At 43.8% G+C, this 13,996-nt stretch overlaps 1 protein-coding gene and 1 long non-coding RNA gene across 6 annotated transcripts in view; one reads left to right on the top strand and one right to left on the bottom strand.

The window, feature by feature from the left end:
* Positions 1-864: 864 nt before the first annotated feature.
* On the bottom strand, positions 865-7,819 carry TENT5A (terminal nucleotidyltransferase 5A). 2 transcript variants are annotated; one of them, XM_036092952.2, is made up of 3 exons: positions 7,493-7,819; positions 6,748-7,312; positions 865-5,623 (listed from the first exon to the last, which is right to left on the bottom strand). In XM_036092952.2, exons 1-3 carry the CDS (start codon positions 7,510-7,512, stop codon positions 4,847-4,849), a joined length of 1,362 nt encoding a protein of 453 aa, XP_035948845.1. In that variant the 5' UTR covers positions 7,513-7,819; the 3' UTR covers positions 865-4,846. The 2 variants fall into 2 exon arrangements, with proteins under 2 accessions (XP_035948845.1, XP_035948846.1); XM_036092953.2 differs by having other exon boundaries at positions 7,548-7,819.
* Positions 7,820-8,517: 698 nt separating this feature from the next.
* LOC144379067 (uncharacterized) overlaps positions 8,518-13,996 on the top strand; it is a 269,707-nt gene continuing 264,228 nt past the window's right edge. For all 4 annotated transcript variants that reach the window (XR_013441196.1, XR_013441197.1, XR_013441195.1 and 1 more), the window contains exon 1: positions 8,518-8,730. This is a non-coding gene — a long non-coding RNA (uncharacterized LOC144379067). The remainder of the gene's footprint in view (positions 8,731-13,996) is intronic.

Genomic DNA, 13,996 nt, shown 5'->3' with positions numbered 1-13,996 from the left:
TGAAGAGGTTGAAACAAAGGAAGAAGAGAATGACACACAAATACCATTATCAAACCAAATAACCGCCTTGTATTTTTTATGATGTATATGTGAGGGAAGCTGCATTTTAATACCAGGAGTGGCTCTTTCATAGATGCAGTGTCAAGCATGCATTCTATCCAACATCAGGACTTTAAATGGTTTTAAAAACCACAAATATGTCCTGTAATAGCCCAGGCTTACCCAATTCTCATGCTACTAGTAGAGAAAGTCTCCAAAATTACATGAAGAAAAAAAATTTAATTAATAAATAAATGTATGCCCCTGGTGATCCAAATAGGTGAGATTACACTCGCACACACACAAAGTATAACCCATTAGATCCTATGATTGCTCTTCCTTCCACTTCCTCTTCCAATTACCAGCTTCCAATTCTTATTCCCCTTCTCCCAATTCAGAATGTAAACACTTCTGGATAATATTATAAAGCCTCAGACTATAAACAACCACTGATGATTGAATCACACCACTTGGGCTACTCATGAAAACCAACACCCACTTAAGGTTACTGAAGCCCTGTAATCCAGAGCCATGAGTCTCTACTGATGGTAGAAAATAGGTCTGACTCCCAGGTTGGTTAACACTGCTAAGTTCATATCCAGATAAAAAAATTTGGCACCCATTAGCTAGACTCTTTTGGAGCTAATTGAGCTAGTCAGAGATAGGCTGGCTGAAAGCTGAATATTTCAATGTATTGTACTGTAATAAAAAATTTGCAAAAATTTTTCCAAATATTGCCTTGTCTTTTCTCGTGGACTCGAGCTGGGATTCAGAGGACACAGTCTTTAGCCAGAACAGACACCGAAGATAAAAGACACAAATCAATAGAAAAAAATAACTTCTTTTTATTTACAAGAAAAAAAAAATCCAAATATTGGATGCTGTAAACAAAATTCACAATCTGTTCCCTCTAGCACTGATTCAAACATGTCAGTTTTTAAGAGTACATTCTCCATCAACTCCTTTTCTGCCTGTGACATAGTCTAAAGTAAAAATATTCCGAAAGAGTGACCCAAGGTGCAGCTTGCTGCAGTAGGACATCTCAGAGCAGGCAATGGTTGTAGAGAGGTTGGAGAGAGAGACAGCCAGCGGGCAGAGCCTCCTCCATTCTGTAAGGCTTTGCAGCAAGTTTTGCCAGGTTACCTTGACATCTTCCAACTTTGTACTTTTACCATGTATTTTGTTAGCAAGCCATTATTACAACAAAATATTACATAGAGATTCTTTCTTGGCACTGAAAAGGCTATGCTATAAGAAATCTTAAAGAAAGATTATATTCAAATAGGTGCTATATACGATTTTTTTTTTTTTTTACTTTTTGGTTTCATCTAATACGTTTTGTCCTCAAACAACAAAGAAAGCTTATTTTTGAACTGCTGACAGCTTTCAACATAATACATTTCATTTACAAAATAGTTCACAATTATTTATTTGACAAGCACTGCATTGAAAACAACTTTATGCACAGTAAAGCAACCAACGATAAGCTAACAGAAAGGGGTGGCAAAAACAGCATGTTCACTTTTTTTTTTTTTTTTTTTTGCGTTTCTTCCATGGCTTGGCTTACAGATATTCTTCCATCCTTGCATCGTTTGGAGCCATATTAAAATAGTCCACCCACTACCAAAGTGAGCAGCTACTTGACCACACTTCAAGAAGGGAAAAGTCCATCTGAATGTAGGACTTCTTGAGGCAACCAGATTTACTGCATATCAACTATTTAAAAGGGCACAGTCACAGGTCAAATGTTCTCTGACATGCCAAACTGGACAGGTGAGAAGAGCCTCCAGAAGATAAAACTTCTTCCTGTTTTAAAGTTAACAGCACACTAGGCCAGATACACACAAAAGCAAGCAAATCACAGGCACTAATCAGGAGTTGAGAGCTCTTCTTTTCTCTGACCTATACACACGGCTCTCTCTCACCAGACATTCAAACTTTTAGGTTACAAATCCACAGAGAGAGACATATATTCCACTGTTTGTTCAACTACATATGCACAAGACTATAGTACATACAAAAGAGAAATAAATTATATAAGTTTTAAAGTACTGCTGAAGGTTGTCTTGAGCATAGCCTGTTCTATCTGAATGCCAGGTGTTGGCACTTCCAACTATGTTACCAACCCTGGAAGAAGCAAGAACATAAATATTTCAGAAAATAAATGAAAAGTATATTTTCAAATAAGGCCTCTCCAAACAAAAATCCGTGTCATAAATTAACAGCAGATTGTTGCTATGGCAGAGCCAGAGATCTCCAGATTCTTTTTAATATAGTGGACGACTCACTTGTCAAGAGTTAGGATGAGAAGGAAGAAGGCAGATCAACCATCTGCTCCTATGTTCCCAAGTGTTTCCTTAGTTTTCTTTTAGAAAACTCCAAACAGGTAAGCAGGCGGAGTTCTGGCTTCTGACAGTTAAGTATCAGGCTTAATCTGCAAATGGAATATTTCCTGGGAATTCACAATTAATTTTCAATCCCAGGGCTGGAGTGAGGGAGAATGAGCCAACATGGGAGAAGAGTTCCCTAGGAAACAGTGAGTGGCAGTGCAGTAGCTGTTACAGCTCAGATAGAATTCACAGGGAAGCTGCTACAGCAAACCCATCAAGTTCCTGCTAAGGCTTCAAAGGAAGATGTGCAAAAGGTAGTTTCAGATGGATTAACCTACAATTGAGCATCTGAGTGATGCCTAGATAGCAAACAAATGACACTGCCAAAAGGATGATGCAATTTTCTTCCCCAATCCCTCTTGAACTTGATGACAAAAATCTGGTTAAGTTCTTCAGAGGAATCATCATAGTAAGCAATCATCCACTAGAGTTGGTAGGAATTATGTGGTTATTTCACAATACAAAGGGAAGTTTTGCATGTGTTAGTTTTGTTTTTAACAAATGCATTTTCAGAGACCAGTGTCCAAAGGAATTAAGAGTTGGGAGAAGGAATGGTTTTAGGATTAGCTGTGGTAATGATAATGCCAGTTCATTTCACAAAGGTTTAACTGGTCTCTTGGGAAAGAGGAATAAAGTTGGATCTGATTCAATGCAAAGTGACTGAATTTAAAGTACAGTACTAAATATTTAAATGCAGTGTGACAACCAGATCTAATGTGTTTCATATTAGCATGAATTTATAAAATTTTATATATAATATATATCTCATATATAAATTTTAAGCAATTGTGCAAATACTCTTTAAAAAGGGTCATTTCACATTTACTAAATTCTAGTGGTCCTGGAAAGCAGAATGCATTCATTAAAAAATTCATTTAAATATTAATAAGTAGTGTTCAAATCACCAGAAATTTTATTAGCAGTCAGGGATTTAAATGGACTATCACTGATCCATGATCCACTGGATTATACACCATGGAGGCATGCAAGTATTACACAAAATAAAAGGGTTCCTACTGTCAAAATGGCAGTTCAGTACAAAAAGAGTGCTCTGCCAAACAAATATTCTCCCATTTGTAGAATTCTATGGCTCATAAAAAAAAAGGAAAAAAAAAAAGTCACTAAAAATGTATAATCTCTGCTCCTCCTATCAAATATATTAATTGTTTTCCTCCTTCATTTGCTTTAATTTTTTAGATGTGGGTTTTAACTCATCACTGCAATATGCCCACGTCTCATGTCATCCTGTTGAAAACATAAAAGCACACAGTATTTAAACATTTTCTATTTGCTACATTATTCTAGACCATAGTCAATGTATTGTATATATATATACATATCTCAGACATATTTGAGATATGTGTATATATATATACATCATGTACACACACATACACATGTACCTATGCTAATATCACACCAACAATGTTAACTTTATACAAGTATTTGCCAAGAAAAAATAGGGCATTTCCTCCACCATTCACAAGCTTATATGTTGTTTTATTTTCTTCTTGAGTCCCTGATAAAATAAAATAATCATTAAACCATAAAATTTTTCCACTTCATATTTTCAGAAGGCAACAGGCACTTTGATGTTTATTGGTGTGTAACAAATATAGTTAACTCTTTATATATTCTACTATATCTCTTCTACTTGGGTATTTTTATCTGTTAAATCTTTGGTCCTTGAGCATACTTTCTTTGCTACAGCTGTTTTTGCTTGCATTTTCATATTTTAAAAATGCAAGCTATGCACACAGCTGGAAATAATGGATTGTGTCATCATTAAGTTCTGCTGTTTGTTATATGAGAACTGCACCAACCTACTACTGTTCATTTGGAGCAAGCTGTTTCTGTTAGCGTTAATAGGATAGTTCCACAGAAAGCACTTGCTGCAAGTCTCAGATAGTAATCCCAACGTTGGAGTCCCTTTTCTTCCATTATTGTTACTATCTGAACTTTGAATTGATAATTAGGTTGGGGTAAGATCTTTTTTCCTCTGTGTTTTCCCTTTTGTAAATTCCACCTTATAAGAAACTCTCCATATTTTTTTCCTATGGCAAAGCTACGGGAGCAAGTACTGCAAACCCATATTGTCATCAAGCATTTTTTTCCCATGTTATTTTAGGAGAACCTGGTTGCTTTTAATGACAGGTCTCTTTTGTTTCAGGATAGAATCCAACTGGGTAGGAGGAACAGGTGAGAGGGTTGGTGGGTAAGAAGGGTTGTTTCGAGATCATGCTCCCAAACCGATGAAAAGATCCACAAGCTTTGCCAACCTTAAAACTAGGAGCAGATCATCATTGCACAAAATATATCTTTAATCAGGGCTGGGTCACTCAGCCTTATTTATTTATTTATTTATTTACCCTATCCTGTCTGAAATGGCTTCCCCACAGAACATTTTTAAATGATTCTTAATTGCAGGGTAGCCAAGTGGAGTATGTCTGTTGCTGGCATGTGAATACTGGCTGGACCTGTGCAATGTAGTAATTGCTGAAGTTGGCATCTGCTACATAGGGGGCTGGCTGGTAATAGCAAGTGACATTAGCCACATTAGGGATGACATTTTGGTCAGCTAGCACCCGGATAGCCAGCATTGTGATAAGGTTTAAAGTCTGTCTTCTTTCATGTCCCATCAGGCACACTGTACTCTCATTCACCACTCCATGAAGGGTCATGAGATAGTCATACTTGCGGTCTTCCAATCCCACGAAGTGGTTCTGCAAATAGGACTCCAGTTTTCTCTGCTGCTCTCCAATGTCTGAGAAGTCGATGAAAAACCTGGAACACATATACCTCTGAAGGGTCTTGATCTCATCAGAGGCGGGCCTAAAGCCCCTCACTAATAGGTTGCAGTACTTAAGCAGGCCGCCCCCTCTGATTTCCTCTGGGTTCCTGGTGGCAATGATCTTGTTACAAAGGTGATCAAAGGCTTCGTGGAAATCACCATAGACGCTCTCACCAATTATTGTGGGGTGAAATGTTTCAGTCATTGGGTTCTCTGAACATTCATAAAAGAGGAGAAGAGAGTCTAATTTGATTTGAAAAGAATCTACACTAAATTCAAACTGCCTCCGAAGGGAATCCACAAATTTCAGTTCCACATTTTTGCCACTGTTGTTTGACAAGGATATAAGACTCCATCGGTCAGAGTCATTGCACACTTTAACCATTTTCTGCACATAAGCTTCCTACAATTTAAAAGATAAAACAAGAAGATGAGCAAACCTAGAAGAAATAATAAATAAATAAAAACATCTTCTTCACAGTTGAGAATTATTTTGCTCCTTCCCTTTTGTTTTGTCAAGTTTCGGCAAACACTACCTACAGTCTTACACAGTCCTCTGAAAACAGAAAAAAAAAAATGCATTTAACGAGGGGTTTTACCGTCTGGGAAAGAGACTAGAAGTAATAGTTTGAGGCTTTTGGCAGACGGATCGCAGTACTAAGAGGTTCTGTTGTCATGTCTGACTTTTGAAATGTTATTTTTTGAAAATGGTCCTATAGGTAGAATATTGATCACACGATATCCACACAATACTCAAAAGACAGAAGGGCATACAGTGTTAAGTTGGTCAGCCTCTCACCCTTATCCCTAGTCACCCGGTTCCACTTCCCCTGAGGCAACTGATGAGATTAGAATCTTGTCCCTCCAGGGGTACTCTACAATTACAATCTAGTATGAACTAAATTAGGACATTCTGGGAGGCTGATGCCTCAGACAATTTTAATTGTATAAAACATGCTTTGAGCCAAGTGTGTGTGTACGTGTGTGTGGGGGGGGTACCCACAATATCCTTCACACGTGAGCCGACCAGGAGAAGCACCACACATACCCTTCAGACACGGAGTCAGCTGCATGCAGCTGAGAAACCTAATCACATTTTCCAATACAATAAGAAGCCCATCGACTGGAGCCTGCTTCAGGCTGCTCTTTCCCCAAAAACTAGACCATAAAATGACTCAAAAAATGACTTACATCATTTCATTCTTCCACTTAATCAGAATCTACTCTGGACAAGATTGAAGCAAGGAAAGCCAAAGAGTTAAAAAAATAAATAAATAAATAAGGAAGAGAAAGGAGAACAGAGGAGGAAGCAGAAGAGTAGTGGCGCTGAAGAACCGAGCGAACTTAAAACACTCAACACCGTCCACGCACCTTAGCTTACTCATTAAAAAAAATCAAAAACCAAATACAGAAGCACGCCCCAAACCGTCAAGGCCGCAGGTCTGTGGCATCAAACGGATGCCCCTCGGCCCGCCGCACCCCAGCCTGGCCCAGGCGCGGACCCAAGCCCATTTCGGGTGGCTTTACCTTGAGCGTGAGTGGTGTGATCTTCTCTTTGTTCACCCCTTCGGGTAAGAAGTCCAACAGGCAGTCCAGCACGACGTCCTTCACAGTCTGAAACTCCTCTTCCCCGCGCAGGTCGGCGCAGAAGATGAGGTCCAGGTCCTTGTAACCCAGGCCGCTGTCCTGGTGCAGAACGTGGCTGGCGGCCGAGCCGTTGAGGCGCACGTCGCGGACGCCGATACGCTTCTCCGCCAGGCGCCTCCGCACCACCTTCACGATCAGGCTCGGCTGCAGCTCGAGCGTGGGGAAGTTGCCGCGCCCGTGGATCGGGATGGTCTCGCTCAGGATGCCGTCCAGCCGCTGCACTTGCTCCCAGTTCAGCACATTGCAGTGCGCCGTGGGGCTTTCGCAATAGTCCAAGCAGTGCCCGCCGAAGTCGCCGCCGCCGCCGCCACCAAAGTCGCCGCTGCTGAAGTCGCCGCCCAGGGGGATGTAAGCGCCGCCGGCCAGCTCGTCCTCGGCCATGGCAAAATACCCTTCGCCTTCCGCCATGAAGTGCCCTCCGAACGCCACCTGGCCCTGGTCAGTCCTAAAAGCCAAAAGGGGGAAGGAGCGCGGTGAGGACGCGCGGCGGCGAACAGGGGCCCGTAGAGATAACAGCGCGCCCCCTCCCCGGTTCGTCCGCAGGCTAGAGGGCTCCTCAGACTCTCCCTCCCCAGAACCCCGCTGTCCCCAGCCGCGCGCCGCGCCCCGCAGAGAATCCCCGCACCAAAAGTATCTCTGATGCATCTGGAAAGCGCAAGCGGGAGTCCCGTCTGTGTCACCTGGAGGCGGCCGCCCCTTCGAGGAGCGCAGCGAGCGAGGAACCGCGAGGCGGCAACACTTCTAGGAGCCGCGAGTGCGCTTTCGGCCGCGGCGAGCGACTTGGTCCTTCCCAGACCCCGCCGCCTGCTCTGGCCACTCCCGCCCCTCGCCCCCGCCCGCGCCGCTGTCGCCTCAGCTGCGGTGGTCCCGGAGGTGGCGGCTCCAGCTGCCGCCGCCGACACCACACACGCTACTGTCTCTGGAGCTTTAGCAGTTGTGCGGGGGAAATGTCTTCAGTACTTTTTTTATACTGGGCCTTTCCGCGCTTCCGGGGCCCAGGCGCCGCGCACTGGCCACACCCTCTTCATCTGCATAGGGCACCGCCCCCGGCCGCCCCGCGGGCCGAGGCGGCTGCGCTGCGCGCTGTGCTGTGGGCCAAGCGTTCCGTGGAGCGCGAGGCTGGTGGCTGTTTGTGTGGACTTAATATATATGCGTGTGTTTGTACATATACTTGATTTAGAGACGGTCTTCCGCGCCCACGCCTCTTTCTTTTCTTTTTCCCCAACAAAAAGACACTTAAAATGCCCCAAGAGTCATAAGTGGCCCTAAAAACTGAATCATGGCTGAAATCGCGCAACTGCAGAAAGTCGCCAAACATAAAATTCTCTCCGATTCAGCGCGTAGTTATAGTTATAGCTCAACGATGGGGCTCAAGGGGTTCCTCAAGACCTCCCGTTTAAACAGCGTATCAGTATAAAACTAGACCGTTTTGTTAAGCAACAAAACCAGTTTTGGTGTGAACCAGAGTCCACTTGTCCATGCATCTAAGTCTCCGCGAGTGAGGGGAAGAGCTTGCTAACTGTGTTTCGATTCTCGAAACCTCGGGAAATGCCGGGGAGCTCCGGGCGAGCCCGAGGAGACGCGGGGGCGGGGCCGCGAGCCTGCGTCCAACTCGTGCGCACGAGCAGCTCCGGGGGGCCGGGAGCGCGGCGTCGGCCAGGGAGCGTCACCGGGCGGACGCCCCGGCGGGTCGGGCGGCTGGGCAGACGGGCGGCCAATGGCCGAGAGCGACGCGGGCCTGGAGTGCAGCGCGAGGAGCGTGCGGCCGCTGTGTCGCGCTAAGAGCTGCTGCGCGAGCCCGGACGCACCGCGGCGCGTTCTCTCTCGGACAGAGGAAGCGAAGCGCGTTCGTCCCACGCTAAGGTTTGCCTTTCTCAAGTGAATACAGATGTCAGTGTGAAATTATCTAGTTTTTCACAAAACGTGAAAGGACGAGTCTAAAAGATTAGAATTTCTCCACCCAGCTTCAGTCACTTAGGCAGTGCGAAAGGAGTGTAATGGTTACCCCTACACACGCTCCTGCTCGCACCACCGTGTTTGCTGGAAAGCGCCCCTCTTTCTTCCGACCATCTATTCCGGCCGCACATTGCTCTCTCCAGACTATCTCAGAGTAACTCCCCTGAGGTGGGGCAAAGGGGAGCACGCCCGCCGGAAAAGCTGGAGACACTCTCCCAGGGCCCTGCACAACCCGAGCCGCGCAGCCTGGGAGGAAGAACAGTCCGCCCCGCGGGAACTGAGGGAGCCCCATCCTAGTTACCAAAGCTGCGCGCCTTCCGGGGAGCCGGGGGTGGAGGTGGGGGGGAGGAGTGGGCGCGCAAGTAGGGGGCGGGGAGAGGACGGTTACCCGTGGAGCATCCAGCTGCGTGGCAACGCCGCCCCCTGCCGGTGTCCTGCGGAACCATGTCCCAAAGCGAAGAAACTGACTGGACCTTAGACGGAAGCCATTATCCTTTAGTGCCGGGCCTAGCACTGGTGGGGGTGGGGGTGACGCTAGGACGACCACACAGTTCTCACAGGCCCATCCCCCAGCCCCCAAAAGCACGTGTATTCCTTCCTGTCCAACCTGAATCTACCATTATGTCCAGGCATTCAGAAAAATTACATATGTGTATATTTATGGTTTGACCACCTCTTACGTGCCAGGCACCAAGCTAAGTGCTGAGGATATAAGAATGACTACATTTCACACCATCTAAGTGGGCATAACAGGCAAGTACATAATTATGGTTCAGCCTTACCTTTATTATGAGAGAAGTAGGTTCTGACACGAACGGTGGGGCTAATGGATCAGGGGAACTGGGAGACAAGCCCGGAAGAGAGATGTCATTTCGATTGAATCTTAAAAACTGGGTTTTACTTCCATAGTTGATTAAGAAGGAGACAGGCATTATCAACAAAGGGAAGAGAGAATTAGAATTACAGGTTATAAACTGCCATGATAAGGAATGAGATTGGTGGTAGTGCATTTGGATAAGATTTGTGGGGGTTCCAGGAACTTGTTGAGCACCTCTGGGCTCTCCCAGGGCTTTACACCTAAAACGTCATTTAATCTTCAATTTGAAAAGAAGGTATTCTAATGTCAGAGGAATTTGGAAACAGAGAAACTGAGAGGTAAAGAGACTTGCCCAAGTTTCATGGCTAATAAGAGATGGGGCCACGGGCGCCTGAGTGGCTCAGTCGTTAAGCGTCTGCCTTCCGCTCAGGTCATGATCCCAGCGTCCTGGGATCGAGCCCCGCATCGGGCTCCCTGCTCGGCGGGGAGCCTGCTTCTCCCTCTCCCACTCCCCCTGCTTGTGTTCCCTCTCTCCCTGTCTCTCTCTCTGTCAAATAAATAAATAAAATCTTTAAAAAAAAAAAAAAAAGAGAGAGAGAGATGGGGCCAGACCTTGAACCCAACCCATTTGACTGCTGTTTAGCCATCATTTTCAGGAATGGGATTATCTGTAGTTTACAAGTATCCTCTCATTGGAAGGCAAGACAAGTATAAATGGCAAAAATATTTAAAAGAAAAAAAGACCTGTTAAAAATGTTTCTTGCAGAGGCCGATGTGAATTCTGCCCTTTCTAAAAAGGAGGCCAAAGGGGTAGATCATGTATTAAGTACACTGCACCAGAAAAAAAGCAAGGGTTTAGCTCTGCTGCGATTGTTTTGTACTTTATTTTAACCCTTCCTCTAAAAAGTGAAGGGGGGAAAAAAGTTTCAGAGCTGTGAGCACCTGTACTTCATGCATGTCCAGGATTTTGTTCTGTGGGGCTAAGGGAATCTGCATTTTACCAAGTTGCCCATGTAATTCTGACACAAAGTCCCAGCCACACTTTGCACTGCATTGAAAACAGACACTGCAGCCCAGTTCTATAGGTGGGAACCCTCTCCCAAGTGGAGGCTGCTATTCTCTGCCCAGCTCTTCCCTTCTGCCTGGCTGCTCCCATGGCCTCTCCCAAAAGTAGAGGTCATCGCTGAGAGGCAGAAGTAGAGCATGAGGCCAGACATGGAAGGCCTGCTATGCATGAGATCCTGCTCTGGGAAAAAGATGAATTCTAGTGGCAGTGAGCAAGACCCGTCCTCTTAAAATGCCAGGGCTTTTTGGCTGACACTTCCTTAAACCTTTATAAAAGCATTTCCCACTTCCCAACTGGATTCCCCCCATCACAGCAACCTTCCATATCTCCATAATCCAGACCCTGCTACCCCTTGCACTAGGACATCTGGGATATCTTGCTTTTGGCAGTACCTTGGTGATGCTTTGACTGGATTCATATGTGCCTGATTCATAGTGGCCACTTGATCTGTACTGTTGAATGAAAGCATCTGTTGTTCTTTGTTTCTCTTCTCCCTGTCTTCAAACTGAGATAAGATTTACATTCTGGGGGAAAAATGTTCATCCTTCCATGAAATTGTAAATTTTGTAATTGCAAGCATTTACTTTTTTTCTAGAGAGCCAAAATAATTAACAAATGAGAAAAATCTATACTTTCTTAACATATTCACAGCCTAGGTATCTATCAACACAGTTACCCTTAGTTTAAATTTAGGTTCAGAGTTGCTTTTTTCCCCCAGTCTTCAGCTTCTGAACCTATTTGGTATATAATTTAGTTTTCTCCATTTAAAAGGAAAAAGAAGGAATACTTGCGTGGCGCAGTCAGTTAAGTGGCTGACTCTTGATTTCGGCTCAGGTCATGATCTCAGGGTCCTGGAGAGAGCCCCATGTTGGGCTCTGTGCTCGGTGGGGAGTCTGCTTGAGGATTGTCTCTCTCTTCCTCTGCCTGTCTTCCCCCCTCCTCTCTCAAACAAATAAATACATCTTTAAAACAAAAGGAAAAAAAATATCCATGGCAATATGATGCTGAGTACCTGAAATTCTTTTTTTTTTTTTTTTTAAGATTTTTTATTTATTTGACAGAGAGAGACACATCGAGAGAGGGAACACAAGCAGGGGGAATGGGAGAGGGAGAAGCAGGCTTCCCGCCGAGCAGGGAGCCCGATGTGGGGCTTGATCCCAGGACCCTGGGACCATGACTTGAGTTGGAGGCAGACACTTAACACCTGAGCCACCCAGGTGCCCCTCTACCTGAAATTCTTAAAATTTTACATATACTTTCGAGGAAAAAAACACTTATAATTAGTTGATCTTGATTTAAAGGTTACAGTAATGATCAATCTAGTGAAAACAAGAAATAAAAAGAAAAAAATCCATTTTGGTTTTAATAATTGTTATCATTATTTAGTTTGTTAAAATGTGCCAGGTAGTGTGCTCAGTATTTTATATACATTATTTTCTTTTAAAGTTTCTGCAAATCTCAAAGCTTTACATATTGCATGCCTGTTTTCCAGGAAAGGAAGGTTAAATAACTGGGAGAAGTGGCAGAGCCTTGCTTCAGACCCACATGTGTACTTCTCCTAGTTCTGTGAGTCTGCCTTCTCCCTGTCTACTCATTTACCTTTTAGACTTAAAACTGAACAGGAACTGCACTCTGCTCCTTCTTTCTTTCCAAGTACTGGACATTCATATTGGACACAACATTGAGGACCAAGATGTTTTATCCTGAAACAACTGTTGAAGGCCAGAATGCACAGTGGCCTAACTGAACTGATGAGAGTGTCTTCCCCAATCACAAGTGACCTGCCTCTATGGCAGTGGAGACCAAGCAAGCTGGCAGCCTTACAACACTTACAAGTAACACTGTCCGCAGTGAAACACAGTGTGAGGTGTGGAGTCTGCCCCAGGTTCATGTAGCAGTGATAATACCTTTCCCATTTTGCCTTGTCTGCTTCCTATCTTCTCAAAAATAGTTTTAGAAGATAGGAAGCAAACAAATACGAAATGATTCCTCCAAGCTCATACCCAGAAGGAGAGAGAGAAAAGCCCGGAAAACTACTGTTAAGACTACTACTTCTCTGTTCCCCAACAGTCTAGCCAGTCTCTCCCCATATTCTTGTTTTGTTCTTGATATTTCCACACCAGCCCTCTCTGCTCTCTCCATTGGCTTTTCTACCTTCCACTGCTTCTGCTCTTTGATCCTTCCATAAAAGGTGGCATGACCCTGTGGAAGCACCTTGTAACCCAGGCAGAACAGTGGCAATGTGAAGAATTTGAGCCACCACCCTCACCCCTTTGTGATACACTGCCTTAGGGCAGAGCCCAGTGATTCCTGAAGTCACTGAGGGACAGACAGCCATCCTTTTCCAAGCATGCACATGCAGCTGTCTACATTGCAGGATAAACTGGAGATATCCCTGCTGTCTGGTTAGTGTTAGAGCAGCAGCTAATCAAAGTGCTTCGTGTCAAAATTAAAACTCACTTGGGAACCTAAATTACCTGTTTTCACAGGGAAATGGTGCTGTGAATGACTTTCCCCATGCTTCTTCAGGGAAATAAATGTTTTTTTATTCAGGGCCTATCGAAGGCCAGAAATATCCTAAGCCATACAACTTGTACATTAGTTTGGGAATAACAGTCCAACTTTTTATTACTTGCATACTTGTTAGCAAGCAACAGGTTAACTTTTGTAGTTTTAAACTTTTTAACCCTTTTTATAGTATAACATTTAATTTTATCTTCAAAATTATTCTGATCAATGTGCAGTCCTAATTTTGGAGAAGAAGAAAGGCCAGGTGATTTTCCCCAAGTTTATATAGCTAGTTATGGAAAAGTTAAAGTTAAACTCAGTTACTGTTAATCATGGGCCAGCACGTCTCTCTTGGCTACACTGTTTAATCTTACATCTGTGTGAATGGATTTAAATGATCAGTAACAAATAGTTCAGTTTGAAGGCATCCTCTAGCTACACAGAGGGTCACTTCTATAGACTACATTCACACTTGTGAATGTCTTATAAAAGCATCACTACTGTTAAACATCTTGTAAATGTAATTTCCTAAGGTGTTATTTTTAAGAATATTTATTTGAAGTCTATGACCTCATAAAAATTTTATTCACTGTCATAGATCATTGAGCTTAGGAAATTCAGTATGCAAGCAACAATTATGGTAAGCAGATGTACATCATCACTCCTAAAATCACAATTAATATAGATTGTCCTTTAATAGTTTTTCATTAGAAATATTAGCCAGTATTTTCTTGTGCTAATATCAGTGCTGATTATGCCATAAGTTCTTCCTGTTTTGACAT

Source organism: Halichoerus grypus, chromosome 9, assembly GCF_964656455.1.
Source record: "Halichoerus grypus chromosome 9, mHalGry1.hap1.1, whole genome shotgun sequence".
Lineage (NCBI taxonomy): Eukaryota > Metazoa > Chordata > Mammalia > Carnivora > Phocidae > Halichoerus > Halichoerus grypus.
The sequence above is the reverse complement of the archived record's forward strand: the minus strand, read 5'-3'. Positions and strand labels throughout refer to the sequence as shown.